This window comes from Nothoprocta perdicaria, unplaced genomic scaffold (genome assembly GCF_003342845.1).
Source record: "Nothoprocta perdicaria isolate Ctin4 unplaced genomic scaffold, notPer1 scaffold_393, whole genome shotgun sequence".
NCBI lineage: Eukaryota > Metazoa > Chordata > Aves > Tinamiformes > Tinamidae > Nothoprocta > Nothoprocta perdicaria.
In genome coordinates, this window is record NW_020455636.1 from 196,018 (window position 1) to 219,520 (window position 23,503).

The window sequence follows — 23,503 nt, forward strand, 5'->3', positions numbered from 1 at the left end:
GCTGCTTTTTAAAGCTTGAGCAAAATCTCTTGGGCCTGCTTGTCTTCTGGATGGTTACATATCTACCAGATGAAAGCAAAAACAACTGGAGGGAGACTTTTTCTTATATCGCTTTTGCAAGGTAAGGTGAAATCTCCCTCTCACCTTGAAAGAAAGATTATTATCTAGGCAATTGTAGCCCACTCTGAAAAATAAATAATTACAAACTGTCGGTGTCTGGGATTCACCTCGTTGAATGGCGTGGACCGTTCAGGTTGCGTTTGGCAATCACCCACTGATCTTGTGAACAGGCCCAGCAACAGCCCTGACGAGCTACTGCCCACTGCTCTTATTTTCAAAGTAACAGACAATAAGTCTACACAAGAGCTCAGGAATTCATTAAGTCCATCCCGTGGGAAAGGATTACTAATAAATTTAAATCAGGCCAAGTCCCAAGCTTCTTCTAAACACCCAAGCCTTTCCTTAGCATGATTTCATCTTTCCTACGAATGGAGTATTTTTCCTCAAAAAAAGAAAACGAATCCTTTTACAAGCACTTAGAGGTCATCCTTCACCACAGCAGTGGGACACCCTTTGCAGAAAGCCAAAGCAAGAGCAGCGAGCGTTTCCGAACGCACGTTCACGCTGGCCTGGCCCAAGGCACGTTGTGCTGCTGCAGAGAGCTGGGGTGACCCGGCCACGTGGCAGAGTAGGTGGCATCTCGGCACTGCTGTGGAGGAGACAAGTGCCCTGGTATGTGGGGGTCCTTGTGCCTCAGACCGGACCTGGCCCAGAGCAGAGCACAAGTTTGATGCTGTGGGTCTCAAGATGCCTGCTAGCAGGGAAGAGGAGAGATCTTGGAGAGGTTGGGAGACAGTTGCCCGGAGAGAAGCCCAGGGAAGACCTTGTGGTGAGGACATTGTGTTCCCTTGAACATGCAAAGGAGGGCAAGTGCTGGGCTCTTCCCCTGCAGGCAAGCCATGGGCATGGGGCTGTCATCCAGAGGCCCAGCATTCAGCAAGACATGCAGATGTGACATGCAGAAGACATGCAGACCTAATCATGGAGTTGCCTTCAGCTGCCAAATATCCTTTCCACAGAAAGCTGACAGACTGCCAGGGATCATAGCTGGAAAGAGGATGCACAAGCAACTACAGCCTCTGAGATGTGATACGTGCGGCCTCAGGAAGAGAAATGAAGAGGTACAAGGAGGAAACCTAAGGAAGATGAGGCAGTAAAGATAACTCCATTATTATTCCATTTGCATGGAGTCAAAGCAGGAAACGCAGGGGAACCTGTCTAGGGAAGCAAACAGGAGGGATACACCCAGGCACAAGGCAGGAATTGCACAGGATTTGACCTGCATAAGAGAGACACGGAGCTCCTCCTTCTTCCACTACAACCAGCCTCTTCCTCCTCCTCTTCATTCAGACTGTGACACACTACAATGGCCATTAACAGGAGTGTGAGATGAAAGGAGGCTTGACTTTTATGGCTTGTTTTTCCCTGCAGCCCCATTTCCTTGAGCCTTGCTAAATGAATGTCTTCCTATTTGATGATGACGCTTATCTGCTTATCTGCTGTCGGGAGGAACAAGGCGAATCGGGGTGGAATCCCTGATTTGGGAGTGAAAGGATGCTACCCGCGGGTCATCCCAGGTGACAGGGCTGCCTGTTGGTGCCCCTCCATCAGCTTTTCAGGAGGAGGCTCCCTCTGCTAGGCACAATATCCACACCCAGGCCCAGCAAGAGCTCCTCTACATCACGGACAGCTCCTGAGTCCCACGGCAGGGACAGTAGTGACAAGGTTGAGCTTGGGGACTCACGGGGGCTCTCCGAGCACATTCGTAAGGGAAGGTGCCAGGAGGGGAGGCGCTGGGCTTAGCGGCGGTGCAGGGCCCCCGGGGTCACGGCACAGACGTGGTGCGTGAGCAGCAGGGCGACCATGAAGCTGCGTGAGCTCCTTTTGAAGGTTTGCTCTGCGCGCACACGCACGTTTGATCTCCGGGAGCCACAACATCCTGCGGCAAGGAGTTCCCCACTGCCTTCAGCAGGGCATGGAAAGGGCTTTCTGCTTAGTGTCACGGCTTCGGCGTGGTGTTTTCAGAGCTGCTAACTGTGCTGTCCGGAGAGCAAGACGATGCTTGCTCCTTTTTCACCCTTCCTCTACTATCAACACCAGGGGCATCGCTTACCAGGCTGGGCAGCCACACGCGCTTTCGCCTTGCCTGGAAACCCTTCCTACTCCCAAGCCCCCGTGTGGGCTGTTCCTAATCCCTCCCCTTTGGTGCTGGGAGGCACAGAACTGCGGCAAAACCCGAGGAGGCTTCACCAAAGCTTCAGAGAGCAGTGGGACAGGCTTTTGTTTTGCTTTCTGTTCCTTTACTCACAATTCCCGATGTTCACTTTAGTTTTTCCCCCAAAAGAAGTTATCTGACATCTCCTGAATGACTCTTTGACCTCTTTTGCAAGTGCTAAAGCTAATTTTAAGTCCATCCTCATGCAATGCATCCTCATTTCCACCATGCCTGCGTTACTTTGCCTTTACCAGCACGGACCACAGTCTGCTCTTCATCTGTCCAACCCCACAGCACCATTAGTGTCCCCTTGAGCCCCCCAGGAGCTTTAATTTGTTATTACTCCCAGCAAGAACAGCAGCGACGACGTGTACGGGAGGCAGCAGAGCCCCAAGCTTTGTCAGGGAGCAAAAGGGGCTTGGAAGGGTGGCTGCTGGGGGCTGCGAACCCACAGGGAGAAGACACCTCCATCACTCATCCGTGGGGAGCATCAAGGGGGTCCCTAACCCCATGGCCAAGGGGACGCATGGCACCAAGGGGGTCCCTCTCCCCATGGCCAAGCAGACACGTGGCACCAGGGGGTCCCTCCCGCCATGGCCAAGGGGACACAGGCCTCCCAGCGGGTCCCCTCGGGCTCCAGGCGGCCCCGCAGCGCGGGGCGCCCCTCATGGCGCCGCCCGCCCCCAGCCCGGGCCCCGCTGACGGGGTCTCCCGCGCCGCGCGCAGGGGCGGCGCCGCGCGCAGGTGGCGGCCCCGGCGCGGGGCGGGGCAGCGCGCGCCCCCAGCCCCGCTCCCCGCGCACGCAGCGGGGTCGCGGGTTCGAGTCCCGGCGCGGGCGGCCGCAGCAGCGGCGGCGGCTCCGCACCTGGCCGGCCGAAGCGGCGGGCAGACTTTGCCTCCAGCCTCTATAAAAGGTAGCGGTGGCGTGAGTCAGAGCTCCCGCCTCCCGCCGCCCGCTCTCACGTACACCCGGCCGCGAGCCGGCCCCGCCGGGCACTCGCCGGAGATGAGCGCGCGGCTGCCACGAGCGCTCCTGCTGCTGGCCGCGCTGAGCCGCGCCGCGGCCGCGCACAGCGCCGAGGAGGACGCGCCGCACTCCCACGAGCGAGGTGAGCGCGGGGCGCGCGCGGGGACGGGGCTCCCCGGCCGGCCGGGGCCGCCGCTCTGCCCGCCCCCCCGGGCCGACCCTCTTTGTCCCGCTCCCGCCAGCGCGCAGCTTTGCGTGGAAAGTTAACTCTGCCGCTAAGCTCGATACAGATGTGCGCATATATATATATGCACAACTTTTTATTATCTTTCTTCTTTTTTTTTTTTTTCCTTTTTGCCCTGCTAAGCCTGCTTCCCAGCAGGTCGGGAGCTTGCAGCTGGGGCAGCGTGGCAGATGGTGGAACCTGCAGTGTGGTCGCCTGCCCCCCGTGATGGGGCTCCCATCGGGACCCCATGGGATGCCATCTGCCCATGTTTCTCCCCTTTGGAGACAGACACCAGTTCTTGGGAGCCCTATATCCCTCAGAGCCCTCCTCCTCCTCCTGCTGCTGGTGGCTCTCTGATTTTGGGCTGGCCATTTGCAGGGGAGCCCTTGGCTCCAGGGTCCCTTTGTGTCCCGAAGGCTGTGGTGCTGCCGGGGTCTGTTTGGCGTTGGGGACGCGCCATGCGTTTTCGCTGCACCGCGGCCGCGCTGTGGGGCCGCCTGTGCCGTGCCCGTGCTCCCGCTGCGGTTCCTGGTACCGGCTCCGGCAGCGCTTTGTGTTTCCCGGGCAGAACGTGTCCCAGTTAAGCCTCTCCTAAGGAGTTGCCTTGACCCGCGCAGGGGCAGCCGCACACCGTCCAGAGCCGGCAATTGTTTGGTGCCAGGAACCGCTTTTGTTATTGCAATGAGCCACCAGAGCCGCTTGGCAGGGATGCGGATGGTCCTTGCGGCCACGGTGGAGGAACTGGGCATAGCGTGCCATGAGGGTTGCTGTGGGATGGGGATGCAGTTGGAGGCAACAGGGAAGCGGCTGCGTAGCTCACTAGTGAGGAGCGGCCTGTGCAATGTGGTCACTGGTGGCTGGAAGTCCAGCCCGTGTCCTCTTTGGGGAGCTGGTTTGGGCTGGGACCCTTGCGGGCAGCAGCTCTGCCCAGTCTGTATCTCAGCGTTGCAGAGGGGCAGGGTGCCGGTTCCCTCCCTGCCTCCTCTGGAGCCTGGGTGCCCTCCACAAGCCCAGGGCAGCTGCAGGGGCCTTCCCAGGTTGCCCAGTCCTCGGAGATGTAGAAGGGAGCCCTTCCAGGCTCTGGCTTGCCCAGGAATCCCGCGATACAGATGTGCTTGGCAAGCAGTAGCTCCTTGCCTACTGCAGCCTCTTTCTTCTCTTCACGCTATTCAGGTCTGTCCTGTTCTCTGTTTCTTCCCACTTTCCTCCACCTGAGCCCATTTCCCTTACTGTACCCACTGAATTGCCTCATTCCTTGTGCTCACAACCCAAACCAAGGGCCATCCCTGGGCTTTCCCCGTGTCCTTCCCTTTTCCTTGGGTTCCCTATGCACTGCCACGAGCTGCTGCCGTTTCCCCTTCGCGCTGGCACGCGCTGGCGTGCGGGCGCTCGGGTTGGGGGGCACGGGAGGGGCTGCAGCGCCTGCCCTGCGCCTTCCCGCGCCCGCCTCTGAGGGCAGCTGGGCCGGGTCCCAGCGGCTCCATCCTCCTCCCGGGGCGCTAAGAACAGTCCCTGCGGCGGCCTGAGCTCCCTGGGGCAGATTAAAGGCTGAGCCCAAAGGCCTGCAATGGGTCAGAGTTTGTAAACACAAAAGGGCTTCAGTGCAGCCAGGCTTGGGAGGGATCAGTGCCCCCATGGCCAGCTGAGCCCTGGGGGCAGAGGGCACGTGCGGGGTGCCTGCAAAGGGACACCGGGGCTGTGCTTGTGGAGGAAGCGCCTGGCACCCCGGAGCTGGGTGCTGGGGAAGGCCCTTCGTGGGGATCCCCGAAAGGGTGCCCCGAAATGGTGCCCCCCATTGCCCAGGCCCCGTGCCAGCTTTGAGCTTGCAGTGCCCTGGCCCCTGGACCTGCCCACAGCTGGTGTGTCGGGCAGAGGGAGAGCCCCGGCACAGCCTGTGTATCTTGGCCAGGTCGCTGCTTTCAAGGGAGACGTGTTTTGTAGGCTGAGATCTGTGGCTAGTTCCCGCTTCGAGGCTCTTGGCGCTTCTCTGCGTCTCCTGGTTCTGGCCCCTTAGGCATCACAGATGAAGTCCTCTTGTCAGGGCTGCGAGCTCTTGTGGTCGCCCCAGCCTGTCTCCTTCCCCAGGAGCACAGCAAGGTCCTGCCCGGGCATCACTGTAGGAACCATCCTTGTGGGAACCATCCTCATTCCCTGGGTCCTGGCTGCCACACCAGGATCCGCGCAGAGAGTCCAGCACTGACAAGTGTCCGGCAGGATCCTGCTGTCCTCCGTGGCTGAGCACAGGGATAGCGTGTGCCCGGGTGAGGGAGCGGGGTGTCCGAGCCAGAAGCGAGCCCCGTGTGCTGCCTGCTGTGCACAAGCTCTCCTGTTTCTCCGTGGGAGCCCCAGGCCAGGAGGAGCCACGGGGCGGCATCCGCCGTGCAAGTGGCACGTGGTCCCTGCCCTGTGCTTGGCTGTGCTCGCCGCTCTGGGAAAAGCAGATGGAAAGGACAGACGACCCCTGCTCTGAAGGGTTCTGCCGAGGGGGTGTGGGTGATGCCCTTGGCCCATCCCCACGTTCCTATGTTAGGGATGGTGACATCTGTCCTCTGGTGCCTTGGAGCAGCCAGCGGCTCCCCTGCAGATGTGCTGGCCCCTCCCCTGCCAAAAATCCCTTTTCCCAGCCCCTTCCTGGCCGGCAGCGGGACATGCCGAGCAGCACGCTGGCAATGGCTCCGCGGGAAAGCCTTGTGGGGTGGTGCTGGGCGGCATGGAGCGAAGGGAGCTGCTGGCTGCGGCCGGGATCCCAGGAATGGGAGGGCGGAGAGAGAGACAGCAAGGGGGGGCAAGTGCAAGGAGAGAGAAGCAGAAAAACTCATCTGCATCCGGGCTGGGAATCATCTTACCCTCGAGGAGAGGGAAGAGCGCTTAGTGTTGGGCTGCACCGAGCCCCTGGAGAGCTGGAGTAGCTCGCGCTCTTCTTGCCTTCCCTGCAGTGCCCTGGTCCCCCCCACGTGTCCTCTCCTCGCCCCACACCTCCCAGCATACCCTCACTAGCCCGGAGCAGCGGTGGGACTTCCCCCGGGTTTTGGGGAGCGCTCAGGAGCTCCCACCTGGGTGCCAGCGCTGCCAGGCCCTGTTGTGGGAAGCGGCCGCGGGTCGGCAGCGAGGAGGAGGAGGAGGAGGAGGATGGTGCCCACAGGCTGCGCTCGGCTGGTGCAGGTGAGAGCCAGGCTGCAGTTGTGCAAACAGGCGTCGGGGCAGGGCACTGGGTTAACGTTCACGGCGCCCATTGGCGAGGTGGCCAATGCCCCCACGTGGAAGGGAGCCGAGTTGTGCAGTGTGCCGGCGTGGGTGATGCGGGACGGCAGCGCGTGGGCCAAGGGGGCTGCGAGGCGCTGCCGTGGGTGGCCTGGCTGCTGCTCCCGCTGCGGCCAAAGCTGTGGGAGCAGGGAAACCAATCCAGCTGGCTTCAATGCACCCCTGGTGCTGCTTGCCCTGGAGGATGGGAGACCTCCCACGGGAACCCTATGGAGCCAAGCTGGGATGGATTGGACTCCTGGGCGCAGCTGCAGCCTGGAGGGTATTGGCACCAATGGAGGCTGGGGTGGGTGGTGAGGCTGGCAGAGCAGGGAGGCGCCAGTGCCCTATTATCGCCCCATCTACCATCTGAGCTTTGAGTCGCTTGCAGGGGAGGCAGAGCCCCTGGAGCTGAGCGGGAATGGGTGCCGGGGCCGCGTGCGCCAGTCCGGGCATGTGCTGCGAGCCAGGGCGGCGCGTGCTGACCGAGGGCTGCTGTGTCACCCCCCATTCCTGCTCCTGCCCTTGTGAGATGCCTCCGTGCTGCAGGGGGTAGAGCTGCCAGGGTGTCTCCTGGAGATCCCAGTTCCATCCATGCCTGGAGCGTCCTTGCAGCCCTTCCCTGTCCTCATTCCCCTCCTGCCAGCAGCTTGTGCCTTTGCAGGGGCTGGTAGAGCTGCCGCCCTCCTCCACAGCCACTCCCAGAGGCTGCCTGGAAAATCGCAGCCCGCTCTGACCTTTCCCGTCGCTCTGGCCTGGGTGTCCGTAATGCCACGGACTGGTGCTGCATGCCAGGATGGAATGGGAGCTGGTGCTGCCTGGCTGTAGAGCCCACTCTGCTCCCGTGCATGGAGCAAGGGCAATATTCCCTGCCACAGGATGCCTCTCCCTTGTGTTTTTACTGGGTGCTTTTAGCCCTGGCTTCCAGGGAAGGGCTCGGAGTGTTTTTTCCTCCTGGAGAAGGTATGTTGGGAGCCCCAGCCGGAGCAAACGTCTGGCAGAGCAGGGATGCTGGGCTCCTGTGTGCAGGCTGCGTTCACCTCCTGCAAACAGTGCCGGGAGGGACGGGAGAGCAAGGAGTGCGTGGGCAGCCTGTCCCAGCTTGCCATGCCCTGCACTTGCTGCCCCTTTGCGTGTGGGTACGGTGCCAGGCCAAGCGAGTCCCGAGCACTGCTCCGGAGCACAGAGGAGCTGCAGGGATGAGTCCCCGGCAACGCTGGAGAGCCCCCCAGGGCCCTTCCCGTCCCTCCCAGTCCAATCCACGGCGCTGTGTCCTCCCCGGAACAGCAGCCATGCCCAAGTCCCAGCGTCAGCGCTTGCACCAGCACAGGGCCTCATCCCGCTCCATCCTGCGGGAGCCAGACCTGGGCCCTCGGGCCGGCCGGCTGGGACATTGGCCGCATCTTCGGTGCATGCCTGGATCCCCGCTGGAGAGAGGAGGGCAGGATCCCGCTGTGTCCGGGGACTTGTGCCGGACCTCCTGAGCCTGGGAAAACGGGCCTCTTCCTTTCTCACCCTGAGCTGGAATCCGCTCCTATTAATAGCAGCAGCTGTCTGGGGCTCGCAGCAGTGTCGGGGCTGAGCTGCGCCGGAGCCCTTGGAAAAGGGGTTCAGTCCGGCGCTTTTCCCAATCAGACATCCCACTCGCTGCTAAGTGGTGTTAAGTGGATCCAGCCGCAGAGCTGCCTTGCTGGATGCCCTTTCTTGGGACAGCGGGAGCTTGCGGCCGCTCTGAGGTAGCCGCAAGTGTTTGCGTGGCTCCCCAATGACGAAAGCCGCTATCTGTAATTTTACCATCATAATGATGATAACAAATGGCCAAGCCTCGATTTTTCCGTCTGCCTGATGCGTGCAGGAGACCTGGCCTTGGCCCGGGGACCTTGTCCCCTTTGGCAGGAGACGGAGTCTGCTGGGAGCACCCGGGATGCCGCCCGCAGTGGCACGTGTGCTGCCAGCCTTCCCTGCCGCTTACGCTCCCTTTTCCCCTTTTCCTTTTCAAGGTCTCGGCCGGGATCACTGGACCTATAAAGGTAATACCTGCAGTTACTCCTGCTTCTTGCCACCACCCTCGGTGCTGGGCCTTGGCCAGCCGCAGTTAATGATTGCCGGGTTCCCGTGCACGCTCTGCCGCTCGCCCTTCCTTCCCGTCTGACCCCCGTGGGTCCGGCGGTGCCCAGGACCCCAGGGAACGCAGCCAGTGCATGGGAGCTCCCATGGGAGCAGCACTGCTCCCGAGGGTCTCCGCAGCCCCCCGGGCGCCACGGGGCGGCGCTGGCAGCCCCGCTCTCCCAGCGCGTCCCGTGCGTCCCCATCGCGGCACCCCAACCCACGTCACCGCAGCCCCTGAGCTCCCGCGTGGGGCAGGCCCGGCCGCCCAGAGCCACCAGCCTGCGCTGCCCGAAGCTGCTCCGCCTGCCAAGGCGCCTGCTTAAGTGATCCTCACACACGCTTCCCAAACACCCCTAAAATAGACGTTCCTGGCAGCTCCGCGCGCTCGGAGGCCCTGTCCCAACACAGCCGCGGCAGCGCGGAGCTGCTCCCGTGCGCGCTCCCGTGCCGCCAGCTGCGGGATTTATTCCCTGCCCTGCTCGTCCTTTTCCCACGCGCCCCGTGGTCCCCAGCGCTGCGCGAGTGGGACTCGCGCTACCCGGACTGCGGCGGCGCCATGCAGTCGCCCATCAACATCAACACGGCCGAGACCGTCTTCAGCCCCCAGCTGCGGCCCATCCAGCTCGCCGGCTACAGCCTGTCCTCCAAGGAGATGCTCAAGCTGAAGAACAACGGACACACAGGTGGGCGCCCACGGGGATGCAACAGAGCGGCCTCACCGAGGCCAGCACGTTGCTTGCGGCCTCTTGCAGGGCTGGCCTTGTCTGAAGCTCTTCCCTTCTGGTCCCTGGCGAGGACACCGTCTTAGGGGCGTCGTTCATGTCACCGCCAAGGCTGAAAGGGCAGCGTTAGGCCGTGTGGCCTGTCAGGTCTCAGTGCTTTTGCAGATGGAGTGGAGAAACTCGCCACAGGCTCTGGAGAACTCACCATAGCTTCTGGGAGTTTCCTCCAGGAATTTACTATAACCCACATTTATTTATTTATTAAGAAAAGACCATACCACTTCTGATGTAAATTTGCAGCCATTAGTTCCTTTCCCGCTTTTCCCTGTTAAAGGACTGCCTGGGCCCCGATATGATTTTGCCGTTCAGGTATTTACCTCTCAAGGTTTTTAGCACACAATATTGGTCAAATTCCTCAAGCTGCGTTTCCGGATGTTATCTCGGGAGCTTGAGGCACTTTTATGGGTCTTTCACTTCACTTCTCCGCTCTGGGGACGTTTTTGGAATGTGCGGACACGACTCGTTCGCAGTGTTTTAGTGTCGGTCTCACACTGCCAGATGCAGAGATAACCCTGCCTGCCCCCTGCTCCCCACCCATGGTTGTGCACCTGGGAACGGTGAGCGTGTTTGCTGCTTTCTCCTTGTGGGAGCACGTTGAGTGTCTCGTGCTGGTGTCTGCTGAGCTCACAAAAGGGAGCAGAGACCAGACCTAGAAGTTCCCTGGTGTGACAAGACTCCTCCTTTGGTAGCTAGCGAGGCAGATGGAGCTGGTCTAAGCACACAGCAGGTTCCAGAAGTTGGGCTCGCTCTGCCTGGCCGGATCATGCTCACATTGCTTGGACTTGCAGTGCGCGGTCAGAGGAGCCCTGTGCTGCCTGCTGCCCTGGTGTGCCTGCATAGCTAAACTGCTTGCGCTCCGTTGTTGCTATTTTGGACACCCTGGCATCTGGAGTTGCTGGGTGTTTGGAAGGGCAACCATAGCACGTCCAGAGGGGGGAGAAATAATTTCCCCTGTGCTTATAAGGTGCCTTTTTTATTATTATGGCAACTGTCAGTCTTCTGTGATCATTATGAAGAGCCAGAAGTAACTAAAATGTTAAATATCTACTAAAATATTTGTATAGTTAATCCTCCTTATACTGTACAGTGTATAAAGTTCTGAAATGGGAATGACTCACATAAATAATGGAGGAATGCACCAATTAAGATACACAAAAGAAACGTAAAACAGATAAGCTTCCAGAGAGGGAGCAATTTCTTGCTCCCTCTATTTGAGTTTTGTGTCTTTGAGCCCAATGGCAGGGAACATGGGAGGGAACAAATGATTCATTGTGACCATATTATGCTTTTAATGCTGAATCTGCACCCTAGCTCAGTGATGTGACCAAGAGACATTTCACCTATAAGGATGGAGGAAAGAAAAGAATTGATTTTTAAAATGAGAAAGAGGTGTTTAAAAGGATAGGATGGACTTCCCTGTTGCTCATGTTCTGTAGCATGTCCCAATAACCCAGCTTTAGCGTTTGCCACATGACTGCACAAGGACTGACTTGCTAGCCAGGACTGAGTCATGTCTCCAATCAAGTTAAAGTAAAGGCAAATAAAAGTATATGATTGCAATGTGATTGCAGAATGATTGCAGTAGAATAATGCTTCTGTGGTACAAGTTCCCATGTTTGTCATACCCCCATGGGCCACTTATTTGAATGGTCCCAGCTGCCCAGATGGTGCAGCTCTCTTTACGACTCCTCTGCTCTCATAAGTGTTTAACACTCTGCCAATATCTTTCTCCATGAGTTCTGCCCACAGCCTCCTTATTCTTGCTTACTGAATAAGTTATTGGGTAACATCTGGGTTAGGACTGACCCCTGGGAGATTCTGCAGAGGATTCTTCAGCAGTTTCACAGCAGCTACTTTTGAGGCTTGGGTTTCTGTTTTTTATTTTATATAACCAAGGTGTCCTACAACCTGAACCTGAAAGTTGCAGCCTGCTGCATTGGCACAGCAGCGTTGACTGTAGCCTCATTAAAGATTGAAAGACAGTTTGTTTGTTGTGCCCATTTTGCACGAACCCAAGGTGACTCTTTGCCCTTTGCGCACCCGTGCGAAGAATGGAGCTTTTCCTTTTCCTGACCAGCCTCTCCCGTGTGTCCCTGCAGTTGTGCTGGAGCTGCCCGAGCTGCTGGCCATCGCGGGGGGCTATGCACAGCAGTACAAGGCCGTGCAGCTGCACCTGCACTGGGGCTCTCCGTCGGGACCCGGCTCGGAGCACACCGTGGATAACCACCGCTTCCCGGCCGAGGTAGGGAGCGGCGTTCCTGCCCGCCGTCCCTCTGCATCCCCGCCTCCGGTGGCATCTGTCCCACGGCCCCGCTTGCTGCTGGGCGAAGGCTCTAGGCTTTCGGGGAGGGTCTCTGCTCCTGCTCACCTCTGCGGAGGGCCGAGTTCAGTGCAGGAGAGCACCCGGAGCACCTCAAGCGAGAGCCAGGTCCGCGATGCAGCCTGCAGCGCCAAGGCGGCCCTCGGGGACCCTCTGCCCGTGGCAGGGCTGGCCTGCAGCAGGCTCGGGGTGAGCAGCAGCAGGAGGTGGCCGTGCAGGAGAGCCCACAAAGCCGCCTGGCCCGCCCCGGGATGAGGCGGGTTCTGCCTGAGCCTGTTCCCCTGCGCTGCAGCCCGTCCCGGGCTGATGGAGCAGGAGCCGCGGTGCCGGGGCAGCCAGCCTGCTGCAGGGCGCTGTTTACTCTCTACACAAACTGTTTCCCTTCTCTGCCGGTTCCCATCCGGTTTTATCCCTCCTCCTCCAGCGCTTGTCCTCAAACCAAGCCCAGCTCTGCAGTAAGCCCCCCTGCCTCGGTGCTGCTCTGCTGGTTGTCTCCAGGGAGGATACTGTGGGACCCCGTCACACTTGTCACCCTTCAGCAGCACGTTTCCCCGGCTCCACCGGCGTGTTTGGTCACCGTGGGGGATGCTCAGCATGGGTTCCTGGCTCTGCTGTGGCAGGCAGGCCATGAGGAGCCCTGTGGCTGTGGGCATTGCCTGGAGGTTCCTGCTTTGCATCAGGGCTTGTCCCTTTGCCTTCCAGATCCACGTTGTCCATTACAACACCAAGTATGACAACTTCAAGGAGGCCATGGTCCACCCGGATGGCCTGGCAGTGCTGGGAGCCTTCCTGCAGGTGAGGCCAATAGCTTAGCCTGGGTAGGAGAGTAATGGGGAGCAGGACGTGGGTGGGCAGGGATGGCTGCAGCTCTGGGGACAGGCAAAGGTGCCAAAGTGCCTGGGGAGAAATAATTGGAGGGAGGGTGGCCCTGATGGCGGGAAGGGGGCCGAGTGGTGCAGGGTGGCCCGTGCTGGGAGCGATTACTCCCTGCTGGCACTGCCATCGGCTGCCTGTGCCACCTCGCGCTCTGTGCTCTTCACTTCTTGGGGGTCTCTGCGTTGCAGGTCGGGCCCAGGGAGAACCCGTACTATCAGCAGATACTTGAGCACCTGTACAAGATCGAAGGAGAAGGTAAGGCACTGCCTGCCTAGCCCTTGTGCTGGGCTGCAGCAGCTGGGCAGGGAAGGGGAGCATTGCACAGCCCATGCAGAAATGGCTGTGCAAGGTGCCCTCCGCAGCGCTTGCACGTGCTTTCTCCTGACTCCAGGGCAAGTTACCTGTTCCTGGCTTAACCAGGAACCAGCCAGGCAGCTGGTTCCCTGGGAAATGTGCTGCAAGGCTGGGCTTGAGAGATGTCCCAGGTCAGGCGTGGTGTTCTTCTTGTCTAGGACACACTGTTGTGCCCCGTGGTGGGACAGAGCCCTTCTAGGTAGCCTGGCCTCGCAGACAGGTCTCACGCACTGCCCTGGCCCAAGGGGCTGCTCTGCTCTCACTCTGGTGCTTCCTCTCGCAGATGAAGAGGTCTTTGTGCCGGGGTTCAACATCGCAGGCCTGCTCCCCGCCAACCTGAACCTCTACTTCCAGTACAACGGCTCTCTGACCACCCCTGCCTGCTACCAGACGGTGAAGTGGACAGTGTTCAACCAGACGGTGCAGCTCTCTCAGGATCAGGTCGGTCAGGGCCCCGCGCGCTCAGCTGGCCCTTGTCCAGCCTCCGGAGCAGCCCCTGGAGCAGGCAGGGGCTCTGCTCCCCAAGGCAGGTGCCTCTGCCCTGCTCTGCTCTGCTGACACTGTCCTCCGGCCAGATCTCGCTGCTGGTGACGACCCTGAGAGGGGACGACGACAGCCCCCTGCAGAACAATTTCCGGGGGGTCCAGAAGCTGCACGGGCGACACGTGCTGGCCAGTTTCCAGACCGCGCTCCCCTCGGTGCAGCAGCTGCCTCCCGGTAAGGAGAGCACGGAGGTGGGACAAGCTCTGCCTGTCGGGTGCAGGTACAGGGAGGTTCAGGTTGCACAGGGGTACAGGTTGAGAAGCTGGAATCCAGGTTCCCTTATGGAAACACAGTGTTTGCATGGGCTGCCCTGCCCAGCAGAAGACAGAGCAGCACTTGGACAAGTCCCATCCCCCTGTTTGGGAGATTGTCTTGTGCTGCACGGGGGAGATCAGTGCCTGGGAGTGTTCTTTGTCCTTGGTCGTGCAGAGCAATAGTGACAAGGGCTGCAGGATGTATGAGGTAAGTGCAAGGGCATACAGCTCACGTGCAGGCAGCCAGGTGCTTGGAGCTTTTCAATCCCCAAATCTTGTAGGTAAATTAATTTAGTGTTTCCCTTGGATTTGCTTCATCCACAAAGGCCTTTCTTGTGTTGGTGATTTCCAGCTACGTGTTTGTGGCTCTGCAGAAATTCCTGTTAGTCCTCAGGTGTGACTATCACTGCATCACTGATACCTTGCCTCTTTCTGTACTTGGAGGTCACTCAGGCTTTTCTGTCCAACATCCTGTTCCTTTCTTGCTCTAGTGGCGTCTCGTGGCTAATATCACTATTCCCACACCTTGTGTCAAGGTGACTAACACAAGCAGAACACCAGACTGGCCCCAGGCCTCTGGGGAAAACCTCAGGTGACAACATCATGCTGGCGTGTGGCTTCCCTCTCCCTTCCACCTCCCGGCTCCCCACAGCCAGCTCTCTACCCCGCTTTCAATCCCGCTGTTCTCCTGCTTCCCATGTGGCACCACAGCAAATGCTCCACTGAAGTCTGCAGAGATAAAATCTCCTGCATTCACTTTGTCTAGAGTATCAGTTATCAAGGAAGGATATCAGGTTAGGCTGGCATGCTCTATCTTTGGTAAACCTGCTAGACATTTTATCATATTTTCTGTTTACCTGCAGGTCTTTTATGGTTTTCTCATAGAAGCTTTTCTAAAGCCTTTACTTGTTGAAGCTTAGAGGAGGGGGTGGAGTTGTCCAGCTCAGCTTTTTCTTTCTTTCTTTGCTATTTAAATCAAACAACCCCGACTATAACAAATCCACAAAGTCCTTGCTCCCGGATTTGTAGTTCCAAGTGCCAGGACGGTGTCCCAGTAGCCCTGCATGAGATTAGTTGGTCCCCCACCTTGTGTGCCGTGGGGTGATTGCGATTTGTTCCCGTTTCTGATACCTGGCTGTTGCAACCTGCCTTTGCCCTGCGCCCCGGACGCATTGAGTGCCGGGGGGAAGCGCTTATTCAGCTCGGGAGCCACGTCCCGCTTGGCCGGCACCGGTGTTGATCTTCCCTGAGTCACCAGCAGCGGAGCCAGGCGCCCCGGCCCGTTCTGTGGCAAGATCACGGTGGTGGCCAGGTCCCGGGTCCCGCTGGCCCGCAAGCAGTGCCACCCCGCGCGCGGCACACGTGTGGACGGGCGATAATGCAGCCATTTAAAGGCAGGCGGGTAAATATTTGCCTGGCACAGCCCCCACCCAGCACTTAGGGCCCGGGTGCAGTGTGAGCTGTCCCTGTGCAGGGCGCCCGGCTGGAAATGGCCATGGGGACACGGAGGTGGCCGTGCCAGCCCCTGCCAGCCGCCCCCTCTCCCTCGGGGGCTGCTGGGCTGGGGGCTGCCGGCAGCGAAGGGATGAGCCTGAGTTTTGTCCCATCGTTTTGCCACAGATGGCGGATACGCTCCGGGTGCCGCAGGAGTCCGGCCCGGGCAGGTGTCGCGCGCAGGTACCAGCTGACGGGGCTGCTGCTTGCGCGGGGAGCGGGGCCGTTCTCGCCGCTCTCCCAGCTCTGGGAGCCCGCCCGCCCAGCTGGGTGCTCCTGCTGGGGTCTTGCCTGGCTCGTGCACCCATGGGACTCCAGGGTGCCGCTCGGCTCTGCAACCTGCCGCTTGCCTGGCACAGAGCAGCAGGGTGACGTGCGGCGCACGGGGACACCCTTTTTGCCTGGGCTCAGCATGTCTTCCACGCAGGCTCTATTTCAGCTCTCTTTTCCTTCCCCAATGCTTCTGCTGGTGCTGCAGGGCTGGGCTGGATGCTGCGGGCTGCTGGGGGTGCAATGGGGCAGCGCTGCCTCCTCTGCTGCAGGAAGGTGGTGGCTCTTGCAGAGCTCCCTGCTTTGCCCGTGCTGCGTTTAGCCCTGCAGGCCTGATGCTCCCTGGCACCTCGGGCACCCTCCTGACTGTGCTGTGTCTCTTTCAGGTGGTGACAGCTCCTCAGAAGCAGGTAGGTGAGGGCCCTGGGCTGCCGGCACACAGGAGGGAGGTGGGGGATGCCCCCTTGGGGTGGCATCTGCCTGGAAAAGGAGGAACCCAACAGCTGTGTACATAGCTGGAGAGGTGGACACATAATGCGGGGTGCTGAGCTGTCCTAGGCCTCTGTGCAGTGGCGTCTCACAGTTGTTCTCTCGCATCTGTTTTAGGTGCTGAAAAACACAGCGGTTCGTTTCAGGCAGGTAAGCAGAGCCGCCAGTCCCCGGCTTTGCGCCCCCTTTGCCCACGGGCTCCCGGCTCCCTTGGGGCCCGTAGCGCAGGGCCCCGTGCCCGCTGTGACGGCCCCGCGCTCGGCGCTTGCAGGGGACGTGCTGGCCGTGCTCTTCGGGGTGCTCTTCGCCGTCACGGCACTCGCCTTCCTGCTCTACATCCACAAGCAGCGCACCCAGAATGTCCGGTGAGCGACGGGCTGCGCGGAGAGGGAGAGAGGGACGCGGGCATCTGCACTGTGGACATGGGGCAGCAGGGCACAAATGCAGGCAGACTGTTAGTCACTGTTAGTCTCACAGGGAGCAGCTTAGAGTTGCTTTTTGGAGGTTCCTCCCGCACTGCTGACCTAGCTCCTTTCTCCTCCTCCAGGCTGGACAATCCAACCAAATCCAAGGTCATCTACACAGCAGCCACCACAGAGGAGAACGCGGTGTGAGCCGCGTGGCGCCGGCCCTCCCGCCCGGCCCGGCCCGTGGAGGGCTCCCACTGCAGCACCTCTGCCGCCCAGCCCCGCACAGAGACTGCTCCCCGGGGCCAGCACCGGCCTCAGCAGATATTTTTGTTATAAAAAGATAAAAATGTGTTCAAAAAAAAAAAAAAGAAAAACAGGATGTAAGGCCAGCTCTACCTCTGCTATTCCAAGGCCAGGCTTGGGGGAGAGGAAAAGGTGCCAGACGCAGCTGGCCTCGCGGCACAGGGAGCCCAGGGCTCCTTTTCAAACCTGTAAGGAAAGCCGCAGCCTCCCTGCCCCAGGCAAGGTTCCAGAGCAAGCAGCACGGGGCCCTTCATCCCTCAGGGCCGTCTTCCTCCTATTTGTATAAAGTGATGGAAAAACAGAGCGAGGGGGTGGTAAGACCAAAGAACTGCAGAAGGGCGGATGGCAGCCCCTGCCCTGCCACTCCAGAGGGCCCTCCTCAAAGCCTGGGGCCTCCCTCCTTTCCGTGCCCCACAGCCTCTGGCTCTCCGGCCAAGGGCACCGCGAAGCTGCTGCTGCCCCCTGCGCCGCGCAGAGCCGGCCGGGCACGTCCGCTACTCCTCTTTATTGGTATAAAAGCCCACGGCGGGCAAAGCTGCGGCGCCAGCTCCCAGCCCCACGGCAGTTTCTCCCTCCCAGTCCTGTAGTGTGTCCTCAAGCGCTGATGCCACGCTGAAAATTCCCCCTGCAGCCCCGGGAGAGGGCAATGATCCACTGGAATGGTCCCCCGGGCCGCCCCCCCCCGTCACCCTGGGCCCGCAGCCGGCTCCGTGTCTGCCTGGCACTGTCCGCTCCCGCTCCAGGTCGCTTCAGCCTCCTACTGCCGCAGGGGCCCTGCACCCCATGCTGCCCACGCAGCTCCCCTGCACACGCTGGCCGCCAGGTCACTGCCGGGGCCACCGTGGGATGGGTGGCACCAGGTCCCCCTGCAGCTCCGGGGACAGCGCGTGTTCCTGGCTGGGGGAAGGAGCAGCGGCTTCCTTTGAGCTCGGGCCTCGAGCAGTCCCAGAAGTGTCCATGGCAGGCGGGCGAGCCGAGTGCCCCGGGGCGAGCAGGGCTGTCCTGCGGGCGCTCCCCGAGGGGCGCAGGAGCGCGGCGGCCCCCGTGCCCGCCCCGCGGGGCCTGCCTGCTCGCCCCCGTCCCGGGAGCAAATGTATTGCAGAGAAGGCGACGGATGCTCTCGCCCACGGAACGGAGGGGAGGGCAGGGGCGGCTGGGGATGGGAATGTCCTGCAGGGCCTCAGGATCTTGCCTGGGGGCTGGCTCCACTCGGCAAACCTATGGGCACAAAGAAAGGGCTCGCTCTTGGGCAAACTTCTTACCCCAACTGCTTCCCATGCTGGAGGGCAACCCGTGTGAGGCCCCAAACCACAGAGCTTCCCAGTGTGTCTGTGGCAGCGAAGGCATCTTCGCTTCAGCCTCTGCTCGAGGCACCCCCGGCCCCCAGCCCTGGCCCAGCTCCTCCCGGCCAGCCCCCAAGGGACCAGCCCGGGCAGCTACGGAGCCCCATCACGGAGCAGGACTTACAGAGCAGGAAGCGCCGCACGTTCTGCGCAGATCCCCCCGAGAGCAGGTAGGCCCAGGTGGCGGCCACAGCCATCAGCACGTAGGAGGGCACCAGGCTGCCCACGTACACGGGGTTGCAGAACGACTGGGGGAAGCCAGGAAGGACAGGGAAGGGGTGAGTGGACGGGAGAGGGATCTCACAGGCCCTGACAGGCGGGCACGGCCACCATCGTGTCCTGTTCCTCTCTCTCCTCCGTCGTGCAGCAGCCCCAGTGAGGGGCTGGTGGCAGGGGCACACGTGGCAGAACCACAGCTCGTGGCCTTGCCAAGACAGGGGAGCACCAGGACAGGAGAAATCAGCTCCAGCCATTTGCCTTTGTCTAGGGCTAGTCCCACATGGGGCTGGTTCCCCAAATCTTTGCTGGTGTCAAAGCCTGTTCTGCCCTGGGCATGGGGACCATCACCCACCACCGTCACCCCTGATGGCAGGGTCCTGGCCCAGGCCTCTGCTCGCTCCCTGCTACTCACCGATGCCGAAACCGCGAGGTGCATCACGACAACGGCCGCGATCTCCCACCAGCGCCGGTTCTCACAGCCGTGGAAAAAGAGGATCCCCCAGAAGGTGTGAAGGAAAATCAGCACCATGGTCATAAAGGCTGCAGGGACAGGCACAGAGGGGAGAGTCACCGGCCCCGACCTGGGGGCTTAGGCTGGGTGAGAGGAGCCAGGCGAGGGAGGGCAGCAGGGACACTGCTGGGGACACCCTGGGGGAGGAGGGACAGGAGCAGGGAGAGTAGCAGGGTACAGAGAAGGGTTTGGTGCAGGACGATGTTGCAGGTAGGGGCTCTAAGGGACTAGGATGGGTAAGGGCAGGGATAGCAAAGTGCAGAACGAAGGGCAGAGGACAGGGCACTGTGCCCATCACACGTGGGGTGCAGTCTCTGTGACGGGCGCAATGGAAATGATAGACGTGTGGGACAAGGGCCAGGCCTGTCACTCACCTGAGGTCAGGAAGTAGAGCTGCGAGTCCCCATAGATGCCCACGGTGCCCGGCCCCAGTGCGTCTGCCAGGAGGTTGATCATGGAGAAGGCACCGCTCATGAGCCCGAAGCCCACGCCAGCCACTGCCAGCACGGAGACATGGTCAGGCCCGGGGCACCCGCAGCCTTGCGGGGCCACCGCACCCAGGCACTCCCCAATGCCAGGCTCTGTTGGCACGAGAGCCCTCCCTTTCCTCTACCAGGAGAGCCATCCCGTTGCACAAGCCCTCCCTTTCCTCTTGGCAGGAGCCCAGCAATGCCCGAGGGCCCAGGCGCACCCGGCGGGGCCACCCCCGGCTCCGCGCCGAGCCCGCCACTCACCGTATGCCATCTGCTGAATGGAAATCGGGGAGCAGCCGTCCTCGCTGAGGGCCACGAGCCCCTCGATGGCCTTCCTGCAGAGGGAGAGCACGTTGGGCCATGGCTGGGGTGCCACGAGCCAGGATTTTACGTTCCAGCCGCCCTCCGGCAATCTTGCGGAAGGAAGGGCGCAGCCGCGACGCTGCCGGGTCCCTGACAGACACCTGCCATCGCGCCCGGTGACCCAGCGCCGGGCTCACGGGGGTCGCTCGGGTATCGCTGGAACGCGGCAATAAATATTTACGGCAGGGCTGACAAACCCCGCAAGGAGGGTGACCAAGGGCAGCGGGAGCGGCGCTCCGCGTGTTCCCGCGTGTTCCCCTTGCTGGAGTGGCAGCGAGTACTGAAAGCGCCATGGAGAGGATCCGTGGGGCCTCCCTAGTTCCCTGACAAGCCACGCGCACAAAAATAGACATTAGTGAAGGCAAATCCAAGTATGTCCCACACAGGGAGCTGCCTGCGAGCCAACCCTACAGACCAAGGGCAGGGGAGAGCAGAACGGGCAGCGTCCCTGCGTGATGCTGTGGCTGCTGTGGACGCACCCAGAAGAAGACTGCACCCACTCTTTGCAGCTCTATTTCTGGAGGTGTTAGGAAAAATAAGGAGAGTGTGGAGAAGAGCTCAAAGAGCCACAGAAATCGCTCTGGGCCTCGGGAGCCCAGCCTGGCGGGAGGGAGAGAGGGAGAAACAGCCAAAGCCTCCTCAGGCTGAAGAAGAAAGCAGCCCTGTATGGGGCTGGACTCTGGGGAATGCCAAGCCCGGGTCTGTGTCCCGCCGGGAAAGCCACGGAGCTCTGCTACCCTCTGCCTCCCGGCTGCAGCAGCGCGGGGCCGAGCGCTGCCACTCGCGTTCCAGCCACTGGCCCAACACGGGCGCTGCTCTGATGGCACCCCTGCCACAGTTGGCAACTTTCCCGAGCCAGGACCTATCCCAAGTCCCTGTCTCCAGGCTGCCAGCCTTTCCCTGCCTCGCTCTTGCTCCCAGTCCTTCCTGCACGCTTATTCCCTGCGCCACGCTGCCTGGCGAGGCAGGAATGCTGGGATCCCAGCGACTCCCTCTGCGCATCCGCATCTCCCGTCCCAAAGCAGCAGCGCAGCCTGCACGGCCCAGGCCGCATCCCAGGGAGCCGCAGCCTTCCTGAGGCTGCGCCCAGGCTTCGCCCTAGGCCAGCCTGGATGCCGGGCACGGGGCAGCGGCTGCTCCCGAGGGGAATGACCTGCCCAGCAGCTGGCAGGGCTGCCCTGGCTTGGGAGCTGGTCCCGAAGGGGACAGCCTTGTCCCTGGGGAGGCACCCGCACCCCGACACAGAAACACAGGGCAGGACCAGGAGGCTCTGGGAAAGATTCCAGGCCAGGCCCTATGTCCAGGTTGCTGGATCAGGTCCAGCTGGCCTTGACACTTGCGAAGCCCCTTTGCTATTTTAGGAAAGGGCAAAGCGATTCCTAGCAGAACAGCTCGTGTCTCTGGGCCCGATGGGGCAGAAATTCCCAAGGAAACCCTTGCTAAGGCCCCTCTCCCCGGGCAGGGACACAGGGCCCTGCAGGCACTGCCCTCCAGCAGTGCCACCCTGACTCCTGGCCACAGCTCGTCCCAGCCAAGGAGCCTAGACCCTCTCCCAAAGGTGAGGGACTGCTCGAGCCCCGCCAGAACACCCAGGGTTAATGCACCCGGGTCTCAGGGGAACAACCCCTGGCCCTGCTACCGCCGCCCCTCCACAGAGCACCCTGAAGGTGGCAGCCAAGGCCGTGGAGAGCAGCGGGCGCTGCTGTGGGTGGCACCGCGGGTGCCGGCGGGTGGCACCAGGCCAGGGCACAGTCACACAACCCGCCGGCACCTCCCCGGGCGCGGGGCGGGACGCAGAGCGCGACGTGCGCCGGCCCAGACGGGCACCCCGGCCAGGGCGCAGCCCGGAAACCACCGCCAGGCTCCTCCTGGCAGAGCCGAGGGAAGGACAACCCTCAGGAAAGAACACTGGTAAACACCGCGGGTAGATCCGTGATCCTCCTCCACTCACACAGCAAAGGAGAAGTGTTTCTGCCTGGCATCCCACAGACGTTGTCCAAACTATGGGCACGCTCTTGGATCTAGATAAAACAGCCTGCTGGGAAGGCGGGACAGAAATCCTGTAACATCCCCCTAGCAGCTTGGAGTCACAGCCTCCCTGCTCATAGGTTTGTACCTATTTCATAGGTAAAAACCTTTTTCATAGGTTTTAGACATAGGTTTAAGCTGTAAGAATCTTAGTTTCCTAAGAAATGCTGCCTGAGAGCCTGAGCCGAGCTCAGGATGCAGAGAAAAAAGGCGAGGGCAGAGCTACTCCATCCCCAGAGCCCGGGGCTCCCTGAGCTATTTGCCCAGGGGAAATCCGAGCTGCCCCTCTGGTACAATCCCAGGGCCCCAAAGGACATGCCAGGACTCGGGAAGCACAGACACCCTCCAGGCCTGGCACAGCGAGAGGGGAGCTGCCGGGTGACCGGAGAGCTTCCTCCTCGTGCCGGGCCAGCGCACGTCCCTTACCTGAGGAGCTTGTAGTAGAGAAAGCGGAAGGCTTCCTGCAGCAGCACGGAGAACATCACCCCAAATATGAGCAGCCCCTTCTGCAAGGGCTCATCGTGGGGGTCGCTGGCTTTAACGGCAATGAACCAGATGAGGGAGGAGAGCAGCAGCGAGACGAGCCAGAAAAAAGCCCTGCAAGAGAGGAGGGGTTGCCAAACACCGAGCATCTGCCCTGCGCTCCACGGACACCATTCCTGCCTCGGGCAGCAGGGCTCCTTTCCGTGCCCAAGCAGCACGGACAGAGCCTGGAGCTGGGCAGGCACCCGCGGGTGCCCATCTGCAGAGCCCGGGCTTAGCCCTGGCTTTGCACTGGGCGAGGAGCGTCCAGGGCAGCCACTGTCCTGCACCGAAAGGCTAAAAACACAAAACATGTCCAAGCGGAGCGGGAAGCCCATTCCCTGTGTGCCCCGGGAGGGCACGTGGCACACCGGAGCGGCGTCCCAGACATTCCCGGGCAGTGCTTTGGGCACGGACGCCAGGGAGCTGGGGAGCTGAGCCCCGGGCTGCCCCTCTGTCCTGTGATGCTGCCCAGGGCGCCCGCCCCGTCCCCGTGGGACCGACCCATGGCCGAGCAGGGGCTCCGAGGGCTCCTGGCGCCGCTGTGCCTGGCCACGCGGAGCTGCTCCGCGAGGGGCCGGGGACGCGGCCCGGCCTCCCCGGTGCCACTCGTGACGCTGCCGCCGGGGCTCTGCCGGTCACGGGCACAGCGGCACCGCTGCGGCTGCTGCCGGAGCCCCTCAGCACAGGCAGAGAGCGGCGCCCATGGGGCCCGAGTCACACACCCCCACTGGCACCGGGGCGGTACCGGTACCGGTACCAACGCGCTGGCCGTGCCCCGTCTGCACTGGCACCAGCGCCGCTCCGATACCAGACCCAGCTGCGGTACCGGTGTCGGGTCTGCGCCCCCCTGCACCGGTACCGGCCACAGCCGCCCTGTTGTGCACACGCTGGTACCGGCTCCAGGGCCCTGCTGGTGCTGCCAGCACCGGTACCAGTGCTGGTGCCCACAGTGCAGTACCAGACCCACCGCCACAGCACGACAGTGCCTGGACTGGGACCAGCACCGGTACTGGTACCACTGCCGTGCCCTTGACGGTACCAGTGCCCAGTACCGGTACCAGTGACACTGTCATGCCCATGCCGGTACCATGACTGGTACCAGTGCCCAGTACCGGTACCAGTGACACCG

At 61.3% G+C, this 23,503-nt stretch overlaps 2 protein-coding genes across 2 annotated transcripts in view; one reads left to right on the top strand and one right to left on the bottom strand.

Annotated features, from left to right (window-relative positions):
• The first annotated feature begins 3,281 nt into the window (after positions 1-3,281).
• Positions 3,282-16,834, top strand: CA9 (carbonic anhydrase 9). Its single transcript, XM_026044978.1, has 12 exons — positions 3,282-3,384; positions 8,709-8,738; positions 9,330-9,500; positions 11,699-11,841; positions 12,622-12,714; positions 12,984-13,050; positions 13,433-13,590; positions 13,725-13,866; positions 15,631-15,648; positions 16,317-16,349; positions 16,471-16,564; positions 16,747-16,834. The coding sequence occupies exons 1-12, from the start codon at positions 3,282-3,284 to the stop codon at positions 16,811-16,813; spliced, it is 1,119 nt and encodes a 372-aa protein (XP_025900763.1). The 3' UTR covers positions 16,814-16,834.
• Positions 16,835-17,974: 1,140 nt separating this feature from the next.
• Positions 17,975-23,503, bottom strand: part of LOC112952183 (gamma-secretase subunit Aph-1b-like) — a 6,510-nt gene continuing 981 nt past the window's right edge. The window contains exons 2-7 of the mRNA XM_026044994.1: positions 22,276-22,446; positions 19,720-19,793; positions 19,360-19,482; positions 18,887-19,014; positions 18,380-18,503; positions 17,975-18,130 (exon numbers count right to left, since the gene is read on the bottom strand). Coding sequence (XP_025900779.1) covers positions 18,093-18,130; positions 18,380-18,503; positions 18,887-19,014; positions 19,360-19,482; positions 19,720-19,793; positions 22,276-22,446 — 658 coding nt within the window. The 3' untranslated portion in view covers positions 17,975-18,092. The remainder of the gene's footprint in view (positions 18,131-18,379; positions 18,504-18,886; positions 19,015-19,359; positions 19,483-19,719; positions 19,794-22,275; positions 22,447-23,503) is intronic.